Here is an 18,625-nt window from a genome sequence, read left to right on the forward strand (position 1 = left end):
GATAGACTGTCACGTGAAATGCTATAAAGGGAGAGAGTTGTACAAATGCGGGTAGCTCCTGAGCATCCCCCATTTTAATTATGTTAGGTCATATTCCTTCTGACTTGTCCAGTCATCAGTTTGAGTTGAGGGAGCTTGACCTGCCTGGGAAAAGTGTTCACAACCATCCCTATCTCAGTAAGACCACCTCGCCCACTCACCCCACAGGATTCCACCAAACTAACTTGGCCGCTAGGCCAGCAGATGGAGAGAGGAGAAAAACCTCAAGTAAAAATGATGTATTCTTCTGTTAGAAAACAGGCAGTGGAAAGAGTAAACTTAATAGCTTCTTTCTCCTACCATGTTTTGTTATTGTTTTAAAATATTGTGGGCAGGTTTTTTAACGCACTCAAAATCTACCCGCTTGCACAGTTAAAATTGGGCCCAGTGTGCCCACAACGCACATGTATCGCGATTGTACAATATTTCTCCTCTCCCTCCCCCACCCCACATTGTGTTTTTTTTTAAAAATCTTTAGCTTTTAGTTCTGACCCCTCCCCAGAAACCATTGAAATAAGTTGGGTGCCTTGTTACATGTGATGTTGAGCTGGCTCTGGCAAGGTAGATATGCTTAATGCTGGCACATTCTTTTATTTTACTTCTGGACAGCAGAACTCATATCCTTTCCATCAACGAGGCAAGTATTCAATTTGTTATGCATAAAGCCAAGTGATTAATGGCCCACTCCTGTGTTAGATTTCCACCCTGCTGACATTATGAAGCTAAGCTCCAACAAATATGTTACTGAGAAGGGCTCCCTAGACACTCAGTCTGTTTTTATTTATTCATTCATGGGATGTGGGCATCACTGGCTGGGCCAGCATTTATTGCCCATCCCTAATTGCCCTTGAGAAGGTGGCGGTGAGCCGCCTTCTTGAACCGCTGAAGTCCATGTGGTGTAGGTACACCCACAGCGCTGTTAGGGAGGGAGTTCCAGGATTTTGTTGCCGCGACAGTGAAAGAACGGTGATATATTTCCAAGTCAGGATGGTGAGTGATTTGGTGGTGAATTTCCAGGTGGTGGTGTTCCCATGCTCCTGCTTGTCCTTCTAGATTGTAGTGGTCGTGGGTTTGGAAGGTGCTGCCTAAGGAGCCTTTGTGAGTTCCTGCAGTGTATCTTGTAGATGGTACACACTGCTACCACTGTGCGTCGGTGGTGGAGGGAGTGAATGTTTGTGAATGGGGTGCCAATCAAGTGGGCTGCTTTGTCCTGGATTGTGTCGAGCTTCTTAGTATTGTTGGAGCTGCACTCATCCAGGCAAGTGGGGAGTATTCCATCACACTCCTGACTTGTGCCTTATAAATGGACAGGTTTTGGGGAATCAGGAGGTAAGTTACTTGCCACAGAATTCCTAGCCTCTAACCTGCTCTTGTAGCCACAGTATTTATAAGGCAAGTCCAGTTCAGTTTCTGGTCAGTGTTAACTCCCAGGATGTTGATTGTGGAGGATTCAGCGATGGTAATGCCACTGAATGTCAAGAGGCGATTGTTAGATTTGCTCTTGTTGGGATGGTCGTTGTTTGGCACTTGTGAGGCATGAATGTTACTTGCCACTTGTCAGCCCAAGCCTGGGTATTGTCCAGGTCTTGCTGCATTTGGACATGGACTGCTTCAGTATATGAGGAGTTGTGAATGATGCTGAACATTGTGCAATCATCAGCGAAATTCCCTACTTCTGACCTTATGATGAAAGGAATTGATGAAGCAACTGATGGGGAAGCGATGGCTTAGTGGTATTGTCACTGGACTAGTAATCCAGAGACCCAGGGTCAATAAAAATCTGGAATTAAAAGTCTAATGGTGACCATGGAACCATTGTTGATCGTTGTAAAAACCCATCTGGTTCACTAATGTCCTTTAGGGAAGAAAATCTGTCATCCTTGCCTGGTCTGGCCTACATGTGACTCCAGACCCACAGCGTTTGGCTCTTACATGCCCTCTGAAATGGTCCAGCAAGCTACTCAGTTGTAACAAGCTGCTACAAAGTCACAAAAAGGAATGGAACAGGGTGGACCACCTGGCATCGACCTAGGCACTGGAAACAACAACGGCAATTTCAGCCCTTTTGACCCTGAAAAGCCCAACGTACTAATACCTGGGAGCTAGTGCTAAAATTGGGAAACTTACAAATATTAAACCAAAATGTGATTAAGAGGGTCAATAAAACACCCCAGTCCCCGCGGTGCCCACCGAACACGGAAGCAGCAGAATTTTACTCGAACACAATCTGTAACCTCATGGCCTGGCCTATCCCTCACTCTACCATTACCATCAAGCCAGGGGATCAATCCTGGTTCGATGAAGAGTTCAGGAGGGCATACCAGGAGCAGCACCAGGCATACCTCAAAATGAGGTGTCAACCTGGTAATGCTATAACACAGGGCTACTTGTGTGCCAAACAACATAAGCAGCAAGTGACAGGCAGGGCTAAGCGATCCCACAACCAACGGATCAGATTTAAGCTCTGCAGTCCTGCCACATACAGTCACGAATGGTAGTGGACAATTAAACAACTCACTGGAAGAGGCGGCTCCACAAATATCCCCATCCTCAATGATGGAGAAGCCCAGCACATCAGTGCAAAAGGTAAGGCTGAAGCATTTGCAACAATCTTCAGCCAGATGTGCTGAGTGGATGATCCATCTCGGCCTCCTCTGGAGATCCCCAGCATCAGAGATGCCAGTCTTCAGCCAATTCGATTCACTCCACGTGATGTCAAGAAACAACTGAAGGCACTGGATACTGCAAAGGATATGGGCCCTGACAATATTCTGGCAATAGTGCTGAAGACTGTGCTCCAGAACTTGCCGTGCCCCTCGCCAAGCTGTTCCAGTACAGCTACAACACTGGCATCTACCCGGCTATGTGGAAAATTGCCCAGGTATGTGCTGTACACAAAAATCAGGACAAATCCGACCCGGCCAATTACCACCACCTCGGTCTACTCTCCATCATCAGTAAAGTAATGGAAGGGGTCATCAACAGTGCTATCAAGTGGCACTTGCTTAGCAATAACCTGCTCAGTATGGGTTCTGCCAGGGCCACTCAGCACCTGACCTCATTACAGTCTTGGTTCAAACATGGACAAAAGAGCTGAACTCCCAAGGTGAGGTGAGAGTGACTGCCCTTGACATCAAGGTCGCATTTGACAGAGTGTGGCATCAAAGAGCCCTAGCAAAACTGAAATCAATGGGAATCGGGGGGAAAACTCTCCACTGGTTGGAGTCATACCTAGCACAAAGGAAGATGGTTGTGGCTGTCGGAGGTCAGTCATCTCAGCTCCAGGACATCACTGCAGGAGGTCCTCAGGGTAGTGTCCTCATCCCAACCATCTTCAGCTGCTTCATCAATGACCTTCCTTCCATCATAAGGTCAGAAATGGGGATGTTCGCTGATTATTGCACGATGTTCAGCATCATTTGTGACTCCTCAGATGCTGAAGCAGTCCATGTCCAAACACAGCAAGACCTGGACATTATGCAGGCTGACAAGTCACAAGTAACATTCATGCCACACAAGTGTCAGGCAGTGACCATCTCCAAAAAGAGAGAACCCAACCATCACCCCTTGATGTTCAATGTCATTACCATCACTGAAACCCCCACTATCAACATCCTGGGGGTTACCATTGACCAGAAACTGAACTGGACTAGCCATATAAATACTGTGGCTACAAGACCAGGTCAGAGGCTAGGAATCATGTGACGAGTAACTCACCTCCTGACTCCCCAAAGCCTGTCCACCATTTACAAGGCACAAGTCAGGAGTGTGATGGAATACTCCCCACTTGCCTGGATGAGTTCAGCTCCCACAACACTCAAGAAGCTTGATACCGTCCAGGACAAAGCAGCCCGCTTGATTGGCATCACATCCACAAACATTCACTCCCTTCACCCTGACGCATAGTTGCAGCAGTGTGTAGCATCTACAAGATGCACTGCAGGAATTCACCAAGCCTCATTCGACAGCGCCTTCCAAACCCACGACCACTACCATCTGGAAGGACAAGGGCAGCAAATAGATGGGAACACCACCAACTGGAAGTTCCCTGCCAAGTCATTCACCATCCTGACATGGAAATATATCGCAGTTCCTTCACTGTCGCTGGGTCAAAATCCTGGAACTTCCTTCCCAACAGCACTGTGGGTGTACCTACACCACATGGACTGTAGCGGTTCAAGAAAGCAGCTCACCACCACCTTCACAAGGGCAACTAGGGATGGGCAATAAATGCTGGCCACAAATTCACATCCCATGAATGAATAAAAAAATGCTGAAGGTGGTTGGGCCGAGGACATTACCCTGAGGAATTCCTGCAGTGATGTCCTGGAACTGAGATGATTGACCTCCAACAACCACAACCATCTTCCTTTGTGCTAGGTATGACTCCAGCCAGCGGAGAGTTTTCCCCCAATTCCCAGTTTCGCTAGGGCTCCATGAGGTCAAAGCAAGAGCCTGCAGTTGTTCAGTATACTTCACACACGCGGGAATGGCCAAAACAAGGACATGTTCCTCGACAAAAAAAGATTGCCAGGGGAAGAACCTCCTCTTGATAATGCCATGGAACTGCATCTTCAAAGGCATGCCCAAACTTAACATAGGAGATGACCATTTGACCCCTCTGGCCTATGGTAATGTTAGCAGCCATGTCCCCCAATCACATTTCCTTCTGCACTTCAAAATGTTTCTTCCGTCAAGCATTTAGCGAACTCCCTCACCAAAGCTCCTTTAACATCACTTTCCAAACCCCTGGCCTCTACCACCTCGAAGGAGCAGGGCTGCAAACACCTAGGACCACCACCACCTGCAAGTTCCCCTCCAAGCCATTCACCATCCTGACTTGGAAATATATTGCTGTTCCTTCACCGTTGCTGGATCAAAATCCTGGAACTCCCTCTCCCCACCTGTTATACCCACACCATAGGGGCTGCAACGGTTCAAGAAGGCAGCTCACCACTACCTTCTCAAGGGCAATTAGGGATGGGCAATAAAAATGCTGGCCTAGTCAATGACGCCCACATCCTGAGAAAGAATTAATAATAAAAAGTCCTGATTAAAGTGGCTTCAGTAGCTACTTGTTGTAATGCAATCCTTATTCTAACAAACTTCTGAAAACAATAAATCCTTCTACCCCTCACACCCCACTTCTGACACTAATGCTCAATCTGTGCCCCTTAGTTTTTTTTCACTATTTGGATAAACAACGTTAGTCTGGTTCAGGACAGAATTGGAAGGGAAGGAAATGTTCCACTTTTTATTTCAATGCGTTTAATTCGCTTCCTGCAGAAATTCGCACTCAAAGATGAGATCATTCCAATAATAAAACCAGCAAAACCGCTCCACAGCATTTCAACAAATACACTTGATGCTGGCCTGTAGTTTACCAGCTACGTGAATAACAAAGAGATGGAAAGTACCTGAATCAATCAATTGAGGGTGGGGAGAATCTGTTTTTTTAAGAAAACATTTTGGACTGGAATTTTAAAAATTGAAAATCTTGGTATAGCGAGGGAAAACCCCCCCCCTAGAATTCTTCCGGACTTTTTGATAATACATTATCAGTAAAGTATCGAATGAGTGCAGATCGTAATTATCATAGCTGACTGGCATTGTATGCTTAAGTGTCTCACGAGCGGGGACAGACTGGTCATATGGGGAATTGAGGTATTTTCTAAGTAGCCCTTCCTGTGGATGGCTGCATTATTGCCGGAGGTCCCTTTTCCCAGGAGGATCCTGAAAAATCCTCAACCCTTTTGGGTTGGCCAGTCCGCACCCCTTGTCACAAGACAGCTGTTGCTGCTTCTACATATAGGGTTAGCCAGCCTGCCCCTGGTCGCAGGACAACTATTGCTGCTTCTCCATATAGACTGGCGACAGGATTCCACAAAGCCATCAAATTGTTTCTGGTCGTGCAGATTCTCAGTGGGAACAAAAGGTAAAAATGATTAAAACTTTTATACGAGATTACACTCCAGCATCAGCAAATCTCGCACTGGTCACCGTGCTGTGTTGCACCAGACATACTCAGTCTAGCAGACGCACGTCTATAAATGGAACCAATTATGTCCCTAAAATACAATTTAAAGTTAATTACAGATGGAAGGGCACAGCAGAACACGTTTCCTTTTTTTTTTCCGCTGCTGTTCCTATTAGGCACAAATTAAACTGACTAGAAAAACTGGAGACAAATGTGGAACAAGTGAAGTTAATGTCAATGTTACTTCTGCCCTGAGTTTTTATGCAATGAAATCGTTCCAGTTTTCTAACTGTAACCATTTCAATAGTTAAGCATCAAACCAACTGATTAAAGTAAGATATTTAGAATCATAGGCCTTGATTTTACATCCCCCGCTGGGGTATTTGAAAGCTGATTGGTGAGGGGGAGGGGCTCATAAAATAAAGCGCGTGGCCTTTCTACCCAACCCTGACCTGTCTCCTATATTACTGAAAGCAGGGGAACTGTCAGGCACCCACTTGCCCTTGGGCCTGCTGAAGCCCTTAAGTAGCCAATTAATGACCACTTAAGGGCCTCTTTCCGCCTCCTCTGCTATTTCTCTCCTGGCAGGGTAAGGCAGATGCTTTCACTGCGCGGGCTGCTGTCAGGCAAGGGGTGGGGTGGGGGGAGGGCACCTCCTTTGGGAGGGTTCCCTGTGCCCATTGACCCAAAATCATACCCCCTTGGAACCCTGCCCCTGCTCCCCCCGGCCTCTCAAATCTGGTTCCACCCGCCCTCATGTCCCATCCAGGCTCACCCAAAACCACAGACTTACCTTGGAAGTCTGGGCTCCATCACTGCTTCTTCTTGAGGGACTGTCTGCTGAGATGACAGACCTGCCGCCCAATCAGATTTGCTGGCAGCTCTGTAAGGTGGGGCTTCCTCCCAGAGGGGGATGGAAGTCTCACCCTGAAATAATTAATGTGGCTCCTCAAGTAAAATGGCTGCGGGGCAGCTGGCTTTTGGGTGGGTAGGCTGGCAACTGACTTTTCACTCGGTGAGGGGCTGGGGGGGGGTGGGGGGGGGGTGTATCGGTGGGTGGTGGGGAATATGGCTCCCCGTAAAATTCAGGCGGTAGAATCTTACCGCATAGAAGGAGACCTTTTGGCCTGTCATGGCTTGTTGAAAGTCTAACCACTTAACCCAAATGCTCCCAACCACCCACAGGTCATCCCCCACAGCTCTGCCAATGCTTATTTTTCAAGTATTCATCCAATTTCCTTTTGTTCAGTCACTTCTACTAGCTAGAGGGATGGTGTCACAGTTACTAGGTCCTTTTACTGTCCTTCCACCTCGGTTGTACAGTCTGTAATTTTCTACACATTGGAATGAACGGTTGGAAAATCCCAGACTCTGAGCCCACAATTTCCTGTGCCGTGCTTCCTGTAAAATGCCATCTCCCATTGACTGGGCAGAACCGGTCTTTATACTTACACACAGGAATCTGCAGTGGCACTGACAACCACACAGTGCGAAAAGCAATTCAGTTCAACCCCGGTGGAATCTGAAAACTGCTTTAAATAGAACGTCTGGTGCAACGTTTGCTAAGATGGCGCTGAATATATGACAAAGTTTACTTCAAAATGGGGAGTAACGTCTCACAATTAAAATAACACTACTGCCTCACAGTTGGGAAGAACTGCTTTGGTTGTTATGGGTGCTGCACTTGTGAATATGCAACGTAAATGAGTTGCAAAGGAATACCTCACAAACAAATCCCTGTGAACTCTGACACTGCACTTGGCAAGTGGAGCAATCTCTTGCTCATTTGACGTTGGAATTTCCTGCGTATTTACGCCCAGATATATGGGGTGCAATCAAATACGCAGCCGAAAAAATTTTAGACACAAGTACAGTAACGAACAAATCTCTTTTACGTTTTCTAATTGTCAACTGATCCCTCCACTCAAGTACACCTCTGCCCAAAGTAATGGCCCAGTTCCCAAGTGACAACTTAATACCGGCAATTTTCAGAGGCCCTCTTCAAATTTTGACCAGGTTTTCAGTCACAGCAGGAAAAAGATTCATTTCTGTTTTTTTCATATAAAGAAACGACGCTCCCTCAGAGGATGTTTCTTTGAACGCATTTTTTTGGCATCAGTATTAATCAATTCAAAATTGTAAAGCTTCCTTAATGGCAAATTGTTAAGTATGCATGAGTGATCGTTAAGTTCACTTTTCATAATTGAATTTATGGTGAGAGTTCATCACGTTCCTCGAGTCCCAGTTGTTTATGCTGATTTACTGCCTATTTCAACTTTGTCCGTATTCTAATGAGATTTGCGTGAAATTTGAGCACAGCTGGACTGGGAGAATGGGTGGATTTTTGGGTCGAACTTGCAGGTTGTGCCCATGGATGATATTCCAGGGCTTACAGCGCAAATTTGGAATCCTAGCGGCTGTTGTTTGGATGCCAACAGTGCCAGCTGGTGCCCAAAGTGGCCACTGTGCATACTTCCGCAGTGAGTTGCACTGGATGTCAAATTGATGAGGGCATTAGGGGGTGTGCACTGAATGGCCAGATCATGACATCTAACAGTGTGCGATACCAATTTCACACCAGCAGTGCCATTTTCGAGCTGAACACTCCAGTGAATGCTTTATCTTAACCTCACACGGCTGAGCAGGTGTTAACAGCAGGAAGGACTCTACCGCCACCCCCCCCCCCAACTAATGCTATTTAAAGGGATCATCAACTACTTACAGGTTATTGGCTGGTTGATTTCTTCTGGCCGCTGCTTTGATTCTGTGCTTTTTGACCCAGACATGGGTGCAGTAGTACCATTCCCCCTTTGAATACAGCATAACTTGGTCAATCAGCAGAGGCCATATCGAGCAGGACAAGCTGCTGAAAGAGGGAGGAGGAAGCCAGCTGTCCAAAGCAATCGCCTACCCGATCCCCAGCGAGGAACAATGCAAGAACTGTTTGCACCTTCGTAAGGACATCCTCACTGAAATCTACCATCTGCCGCAGCCACAACTACAACCTCTCAGCAGACCAGGACCACATTGCCAGAGGCTCTGAAGGTGATAGTGCTGATGAACTATGTCAGGTTCCTTCCAGCCTGGGGCCAGAAATATTTGCATCATCTTGCAGTTTTCTGTTCACTGTTGCGTGATGGAGGTCACTGATTCTCTTTACTCATTGAGAGCTACTACATTTCACCTTCTCTTGCCTTAGAATGCTATTGACCATACACACAAGGTTTTCTGAGCGCCGCGTGTCAACTCTGCCCTGTCAACAAAAGGGATTCCACTCCCTCAACGTCCAGCTGGTGTGTGACCATAGATGGAGAATCGTGCTGGTTAATGCCCAGTACCCTGGCAGCAGTCATTACACCTTCTTTCTGTGCCAGCTGCATTTGAGCCACTGCAGCAAATGAAAGGGTGACTACTAGGCGATGAGAATTACATACTGATCACTGGATGATTGTCCAGTGCACAGTACACACTATATATTTTATATATATATATGACACACACGCACGTGTGCATCATGCAATGAAAGCCGTGCTGCCATGCAAAATGTGATAAGAGCAGACCACTGGCATGCTGAAACAATGCTTCCGCAACCTGGACTGTTCTGTGGTAGCCCTGCAGCACTCAGCAGAGCAAGTGTCAAGATCCATGATAGTCTGCCACATGCTGCACAACCTCGTCACCATGAGGGGACAGCTCTCACCACCAGCTAAACGGTCAGTAGTTCAGAAGCAGGAGAAGGAGCATGAAGAAGAGGATGCAAGGAGGCAACTTTAGACAGCCCCTTTCAGGCCAGATTGTCCATCAAAACCTCATCCATGCGAAATATCATTAACCGTAACCCCAATTCCCCATTCACCAACAGCACCATACCTTCCCTTCCCTTCCCTCTGTCACTCACCATCACAGAATCAGCAGAGGCCATGCAGAGCAGGGCAAGTCGCTGAAAGAAGGAGGAGGAAGCCATATCTGTTCAGGAAGCAATTGCCAACCAGCTCATTTTGCCACAATGCAATAAAAGTCACCACAAAACTAACATTCTAAACCAAATTTACAAAGCTAATCTCTCCATGTTCTGTACAAGGGTCATCTAATTGCTTTGCGAAATCCTTTATTACTTGTCTTCCTTGTGGCCCTACACAGTGCTGCACCAATGGCTAGTGGAAGGCTGCTGAGTTTCAGAGGAAGAAATTGGAGAATGGCCTTGAGCAGTTCTGGCTCTAGAAGGCACAATGGTGGATTGTAACATCTCGGCATGGGCAGCAGCAGCTTGGGCTGGATGGCTGAGAGGCAACAACGCAAGGGCACAAGTGGAGTGGCACTGATGGCATGACGAATGCTGACTTCCTGAGAGAGCCATAGAGTGACTGTCACACCCCCAAGGCATCAGGCCCTCAGCAATCCAAGTAACCTGTTGAAGGACAGGTTGGTGGACTGCAGTGACACTCTGCAAGCGTCTGTAAATCGCAGCCGTCTCAATTTGCGTGGCAGCAAACTGAACCTGCACTACAGCAGTCTGAGCTTCCTCTCCTAAACTCAGACTCCTGGCAGAAGCAGCTTGTGCTGCAATGGTAGCTGAGACATTGGCAATCACATGTTGCATCGTGATTGGTTCAGAAGTGTGTTGACAGAGTTGACCACCCCTTGGCAGGATGGGCTCCAAGCTCTGCAGAAAGTCCTGGACTAAGTTGGTGCTGGGGCTCTTCCTTGCTCCTTGACTTTGAGGGTCTTCTTGGTGAATTTGGTGAATGGGGAATTAATAGTATTGGTGAATGAGGAATTGGGGTTGCAGTTAATGGTATTACACATAGATGAGATTTTGATGGACAATCTAGCCAGAAAGTAGGCCTTCTGGAAGGCTTCTCAATGCACCAAACATTTCATTGTGCATACCCATCAGCCTTATTTTGAAGGCTGCTCCATCAAAGTTCTCAATCAAATCTTCTGCAGCGTAACTCGTGTGCGACCTCACCCTCCAGCGAGCTGGCACCTGTGTTATCCTTGCCCCCTGCTGTGGCTGCAGGCCACTCTTGCCTGGTGCCTCACCACATGTCCATCCCGTCTCTATGCTGCCCTCTAAATTGCACACATCAGTAACCGAGCAGGTGGCGGAGAACATGAAATTGTGTGACAGGGCATCTTCATCATCACTGTCTTCATGCTGTTCCTCCACTGTCTGTCCCAGGCTGCACTTCTTCAGCATCTGAGAGGAGAAAAGCACGGGGGTAAGATTATAGTTCAGGGAGGGGGAAAGTAGGAGGTGCATGCTTACAACATTTGCAGCTTGTAAATGAGATGAGAATGACAGATGAGGAGGAGGCAGAAGGATGAGCGATGAGGAAGAGGATTAGTAATGAAGGTTTTTGTCATCTTCAATGGTGACATCCCCTCCGCTGGTCATGGCCTCAGCAACGGGTACCCCAAAAACGGTCCACCATGGGGGTAGAGCAGGCAGGCACACCGGTCTCCTCTGGTTAGCTCCTGCTACCTCCAGTTGTGAGCCACCTTGTCCTGCATGAGAGAGGGGAGTGTGGCACTGAGTGTCATGCAATCTGGGTGATGAGGCTGTTGTGGCTGAACAGATCGCAGTGTGTGTGCACGGTATGGGTGTGAGGCTTGCAGGAGTGCCAAGTGTTGTCAGCAGTGATGGAGTAAATGAATGTCAGGTATGAATCTTAATTCATAGAGATTGTTGGTAGGCGAGTGATTGGGGTGTGGTGAATGAGCAGAATGTGAGGCTTGTGGTGAAGCTGGTTGAATATGCTTTTCACTGACCTTGATCACTTGCGTGAGGTCATTCAACTTGGTGCGGCACTGCACCCAAAACCTTGGGACTTGAGTCCTGCCATTGGCTTCCATGACTTTCTTCTCCCACTGCCATTTGAACATGTGTCTGGAGGGTCTCCTGGCCCCCTGTGGATACAGGACATCTCTCCTTCCCATTTCCTCCACTAAGGCCTCTGACACAGCATCCAAAAAACCTTGAAGCCTGGGCTCTCCTCTTTTATTCAACGTTACCCAGGACAGGTTCACTTCCTGCATATCACCTGCTCCAGCCACAATGTACCCAGCCTTTCAAAAGTTAATTTTAAGTGGAGCCAGCACACATGATATTAGCCGCTTGCACAGATGCCAGCCGATGAACAGTGTGGTTTACACTAGCCAGATGCTGAAATAATTCAAAAGGGCAGGCAGCATGACGTTGATGCACTGCGGGAGTTGCAACTAACAGGTGTGTTTCAATCGCACATCACAATCTCCGTGCCTGTTTCTAGAGTCCATCAAATTCAGCAGCCCTCACCACCCCCTCCACCCAACCCCAGTGTTTTAAGAATATAATGTAATTATATGCAGAAGGAAATTACTCATTTGGCTGTGGTATTATCAGAATCAAAGGAAATGGTTGCTAGATGAAGAACATAAACACTTTGATCCAGTTGCAATTACTCCTCATTCTTATTCAGAATCAGTTCCACGTGCACAACTCATAAAGTTAACATTCTGCACTGTGCTCTATACACTGCACTCTAACATCTTCAAAGGGTTCTCAATTACGTTCTTGTACTTGTCCCAGAGAGAACACTCACCCCTGACACAAACGTATGGCCGGTCTCAGATGGGGCCAAGTCAAGGCAAAGGACATCAGCACCATGTCCATGAAAGCTCTGAAGCAGCTGTCCACTCTCAACATCCCAAAGTGCACAGGTTCCATCGCCGCTTGATGTCAGGATCTATGGAGATTTCAGAAAAGAAGACAAAAGGGTCATCAAGATGGCCTCTATGAGTGTTTTTTAAGCAGGCAGTTAGGGTCAACAGCAAGCATCCCAGGGCAGGCATAACATAGGCAGGTACAGAATAAAGCTACCTTGAACACTTCCCCAATAACACTCCTCTACCTCAGAAGAACACCTGTTACTACAATAGCAATACATTTTTTCCATTTTCCACAACAGCCATCTTGTGGTCTTTCTGAGTAAGGCTGCCAATTAGTGCCAAATTAAAAAGTCTTACATTTATATGTCATCTTCCACAAATTCAGGACCTCCCAAATCACTTCACAGTCAATGAAATACTTTTGAAGTGTAGTCACAGTTGTAATGTAGGAAATGTTTCCACACAGCAGGCTCCCACAAATGGCAACGTGATAATGACCAGGTGATCTGTTTCAGTGATGTTTGATGGATAAATATTGGCCCAGACTGAACAAGAGCAAAGGAAGTTCTCCCCAAAAGAGTGCTCTGGGATTGTTTACATCCATTTGAGAAGGCAGGTGGAGCCTAATTTTAACTTCTTATTTGAAAGACAACACCTCTGACAGTGCAGCACTCCTTCATAACTTAAGTGAGACTTGAATCCATAATCTCCTTACTCAGAGGTGAAAGTGTTACCCATTGAGACTCAGCTGACTCCTAGAGACAGTTCTTACAGCCACACTCACTATAAACTGGAATAAGACTGCTCAAATCCATTTCACAAAGGTGCTATATGTCTAGAAAGTATCCATCAGCATGGATTGGGTTTAAATTTTGCATCCAGAGGAGAAAGGTCAGTGTCTAACTGTAGTACAAAGGGATAACAAAATGGAAAAGCTAATGTTTGATGTAGATGACGATGCATCACTGACATCAGTCAGTCATGTGCTAGAGACTCTGCACAGCAGACAGGCAGCTCTTAGCAGAGATGTGCCCACCATGTTTGAGGAACATACTGGGTCTGATCTCATGAAGAGGAATTGAAGCCAGACTTGGGTATTTGCTTAAAACTTGTTTATTTATATTATGTACAATATGTACAAAGTGGGTTACAGAGAAGGCACATCTCCACTAAGAGCTGCCCGTCTGCTGTGCAGAGTCCCCAGCACATGATTGGCTGATGTCAGTGATACATCTTCATCTACATCATACATTAGCATTCTGTTAACTCTTTATACTACGCTTTCCCCCAAGTATACCATCTACTTTTTAACAACAATGTTAACCATGTCCAACAATTATCATCATATTTGTTTTTGAACTATTTACACGACATTGGTTTCTTAAACTATTTACATTACTTTGGATCGGCACCTCCTTCCCCACCCCTCCGGAGTCCCCAGGCTAGAGATTAAAGCTCTGCGGAGCCTTCACCAGTCTTCCAAACCGTGTTGTTGTGACCGGCCCACTGGATCGGAGGTCTAGGAGTGGGTTCTGGGGTTGGTCAGCTCCTCTCTTCATCCCATTTAAGTGAATACACAAGCCTGGTTATAGTTCCTCTTCGCAGGAGATCAAGCCTGGCACATTCCTCAAAGGCTAACCTCTCAGTACCACCATGTTTCCCAAAAGGGTATTTCTTTTTAAAATATTGAACTAAACCAAGGAATAAATGTCTCAATGATACGCATTTGATAATCTCCTTCTGAACATTATGTTTATGAGGTTTTTTTTTTGGCTGAGCTCTGAAACCGTGACTGTAACTTTGACCAAATTCCCAGAAAATTGGCCTTTTAGACCATTTTCCTAGTGGGTTCTCCGGCTATACAAACTCCCACGGCAATTTCAGGCAGAATTCGACAACGTCTCTCCCAATAGAGAATCTGCGAAGGAAAAGACTGACAGGGCTGGGGCGGGGGGGGGGGAAGAGTAAATGAGAGGGATTAATTGAAAAGCTCTGTCAAAGGGCCAGCACAAGCATGACAGGCCGAATGATCTCCTTTTGTGTTGTGTGATTCTATGGCATCAGTGGCTCATTAAGATGCCTGTAGGCAAGTTCATTCGTGCAGTAGCTTGTCTCACAAGTTCTCGCTGCTGGACAATGGAAGCTGTTGTCAGGTTTTACAGCACAGAGCATTAAATCTGTTGCAAGCATCTTCCCCACTCCCCATCTCTCCTGAAAGGGACTGCTTGCCGGGTAAGGATCTCACACGTAGCCAGCACTCTGGCGGCTACTTTTCATGTGTTTAGCCTCGACAGCGAGTGTCCGCAGGCTGTCTTAAGTGACAGCCATCACAACTAAGGCCAACCCTGCCCTCCCTTGACAGCCATAGGCATGAAATTCAACCGAGACCATCTGACTGAGCACCGTGCAGGGTTTGTATCTGGGATCTTCCAGGCCTTTAATGCTCAGCTCACTGAATCATCAGGGCAGTCTGTGCAAGCATTTTCAACATTTCCCCCCGCCCCCCCTCCACCACCACCACAACTGGTTTCAAGATTACCAAATATGTCCTTGTGCAATTGCCTGGGACGGGCAAAAAAAAACAGATAAAACCTGAAACTGACTTAGGAAAACCCTGGAACACTTCTCTCTGACACCCTGAAGGCAATAATTTAAGCTCCCAGAGAATAGGTTCACTCACCCACATGATTGAATGGCTTGTGAATGTTTTCTCTTTATGCAGACATGATGAAAGGTCACTTCAGTGAGAAAGGACAATAGTCCTTGGGGAATCGACCCCCAGGATCTTCAGCAGAGGAGATTCAAAATAGAAACATTTTGAAACCTAAAAGTAATATGACCTTGCAGACGCGACTTCATGACAAGAGGATATTTTACGACCATCACTCACGTCCTTTATTTTATTATCTCAGCGATGAATTTCACACAACTTTGCTCTTTGAAACTTCAAATTTATGGAGCCATTTGTTACACTTATCCATTGCCCAATTCTAGCTTTTTTTTAATAAAGTGGATACAATATCAATGGTTTATCAACATGTATAGTAATACTGCAAGGATGGGATTTTCCTATGTACAGAAGAAATAATTTAATTTTGATGAACCTACCAGTTGTGTTTATGTAACAACATTGACTGTACTTCAAAAGAAAAAGTGATGCATTTAGAACATCCCCAGAGACATGACAAGGCGCTGTATAAATGCAAGTTCTATCTAACTGCTTCATATTACAGTGTGGTGCACAGCTGTCATTTCCTGTACACATGTGCCATCTAGTGAGACAAGTGCATTCGTCGATTGGTCCTTCAAAGCAGGATATCATTTGGACCAAAAAGTCCATTTGTGGTTTTTGTTTTAAATCAGGAATTAGCATGTCATCTCCATGCTGAGGACCTGAACTGATGGTCAAAACTAATTTGGCATTGGGCCCCTAGAAACGAGCAGAGAGAAAGAAACGAGACCATTCGGGCTTGAATTTGAATCCCGGAAGGGCAGTGTACATCCCCATTGCACCACTCGGTCCCCAATGACAATGATTCTTAGCTACTTTATCCAAGTCTCTCATTTGCTGCTTTTTCTCTACAAAACTTGAACTGACAGTGGCAAACAGCAACATGGTTCTGTCCAAATCAACATTCCAGGGGTATCAAATAGGAAACCAAATGCATGACCAACATAAGGAGTGACGAGTGGGGTCTCCCAATAGCTGACAAAGGATTATAATGCACCACGCACTAGAATGTTGGTGAACTTAGAAACACTCTCTCTACAATGGCAACAAGCACCACCAATAGGACTAATTCATTACCAGTTAACTTTGACAGATCATCTCTTCTAGGATTGAGGTTAAATCATTCCATTTTTTTTCTTCTAATAGACTTCTGTCTACTTAAGTATACAAACGTTAGAAATAAGCCTTAAACTTAACTTTGCAATAGTAACACTCATCAGCCATTAAGTTCTGTGGATGGAGGAAGTGAATATCTGTGGAGGTCCTCCCTCTCCTCAACTCTTCAGGGTTAAATATTCTTACCTACAGAGAATTTTTCTTCTGTTTTGGGCTTCATCAGCCCTCTGACCTTGAAGGGAGGATGTGGGTGGGAGGAATGGTGGTTTGGTTAGTTGGGCACCCTTCTCCCAGGTCTGCGTCTATCAGAGAGGCCAATAATTTGTTCTCCGCACCTTGCCTGACTGAATGTTGGGATTCTCCTCATAGAGGTACAGCTTAGATCAAGGACTCAGCAGAGTGTGGGGGATTGGCTCCTTTCATTTTGACACTGTGTATTGTACCCCATGTGCCATTAACATTATTAATTAAGAGCTAGAATGGAACGTAGTGGTTCAAGAAAGCCAATCACTAGAAGGCGGATCACTACCACCCTCTCAAGGGCAATTAGGAATGGGCAACAAATGCTGGTCTTGTCAGTGAAGCTCACATTCAATGAACAAATAAAAACAAAATCTCATCGTCAGCATCAAAAAGATGAATGATGTGGAAGGCTTCAAGAAAATCTTCCAAGACTTGAATTTTTATACCGCCTTGTTATACCTCAGAAATGTCCAACAAGTTTCACACACTGCAGGGACTGTTGTTATGCATGCAAGCAATACAGCCAATTCCTGTGCAGCAATAACCTAAAAGAGCGAGGGTGATGATCATATGCTGTTAGTGATGTTGGGAGCAATGGTGGTCAGAACATTGGAGGGCTGTGTCTTGGTGCCACTGGAACTTGAAAGTCTACACGAACCAATGAAATGAGCAGGTGGGTCTGAGTTTACTGTTGCATTCAAGAAACACAGCAAAGAGATTTTCATGAGTGGCAAATTTTGTTTTAAATTTCATTAATGTGAGTAAACCCACCAGAATCTTTGAAAGCATGCTTTCTTTCACTATAACTACGATGCTAGCTTTCTAAACTAAGCTATATACTCAACATTGACAACCCTATTGTAATAAATCACTAACTTCTATTTTCCCTCTTCTCTCCGATTTATCATAGATCAAAATCCATACGTAAGATGCATGGGGTTATGTCTCCACAATAAATATGAATATTTTTTGACATGTTTTTAGACTTACTTTATTTAATTCCTTTATGTTAGACACATTTTTGGATGAAAGTCTTTTACTTTGGGCCATTTTTCAACATGTCATTTATATAACAACGCAGCAAGATTGTTTTTCTAAATCCATAGGGTTGATTAATCAAACTCCGACTGTTTGTGCCACAGTCAAGCAGCAGAGGCCTCTGGGTACATCCTGCACTTTTAGCCGCTGCCATGGTAACTGGTTTCAGAGCCACTAATATATAACCGGAACCACAAGACAAGGCTAGAAATGTTTCCTAAGGAAGGTTGGACTGTATCAAAAGGATGAGTTAAACTGAGTTAGTAATTTCACAGAAGCAATGATCATGTCCCACGGTAAACACATGCAAATATAAATATTTTATAATGCTTTCAGTTAATGTATTAGAAGAATACTCAGTGGGAAACTAAAATACAGAGTATTGTGGGATGATGATTCATGAGTGATTAAGTCACCAGAATTATTCAAAGGTCTTTTTTATGAGTAGAATTGGTCACCGTACAGTTCCCCACTTACTATTCTTCTAGCAGTAGTCACATCTCATCTTGAATACTTTTTCGGTTCACCATCAATATTCAGGCCTTAATAAACATAATGCATAAGTGTTCCAGGCAGTATAACTGATTAGGGAAAATTCTTGTTCTTAATTGTGACTAGCCTGACATACAATCGGACAAATTCACATTAAAAAAGCAAGACCATTTGGCCCATTATGTCAGTGCTGGTGCGAGCTCCCAAACGAAGTTATCCATTCAAATTAAAATGTTCTGCTCTATCCCGTACACTTTTAAAAATAATTTTATAACTGCCCTATAAATGTTGTGACTGATTCAGCTTCAATAGCCACTCATGGTTATATATTCCAAAGT

General features: G+C 45.3%; 1 protein-coding gene across 1 annotated transcript in view; it reads right to left on the bottom strand.

Annotated features, from left to right (window-relative positions):
* Positions 1–18,625, bottom strand: part of gnb5b (guanine nucleotide binding protein (G protein), beta 5b) — an 81,307-nt gene that overhangs the window by 21,397 nt on the left and 41,285 nt on the right. Inside the window, exon 8 of the mRNA XM_078530266.1 lies at positions 12,601–12,744. Within this exon, the coding sequence (XP_078386392.1) occupies positions 12,601–12,744 (144 nt within the window). The remainder of the gene's footprint in view (positions 1–12,600; positions 12,745–18,625) is intronic.

The sequence above is a fragment of the Cetorhinus maximus genome, chromosome 26 (genome assembly GCF_964194155.1).
Source record: "Cetorhinus maximus chromosome 26, sCetMax3.hap1.1, whole genome shotgun sequence".
NCBI classification, from domain to species: domain Eukaryota; kingdom Metazoa; phylum Chordata; class Chondrichthyes; order Lamniformes; family Cetorhinidae; genus Cetorhinus; species Cetorhinus maximus.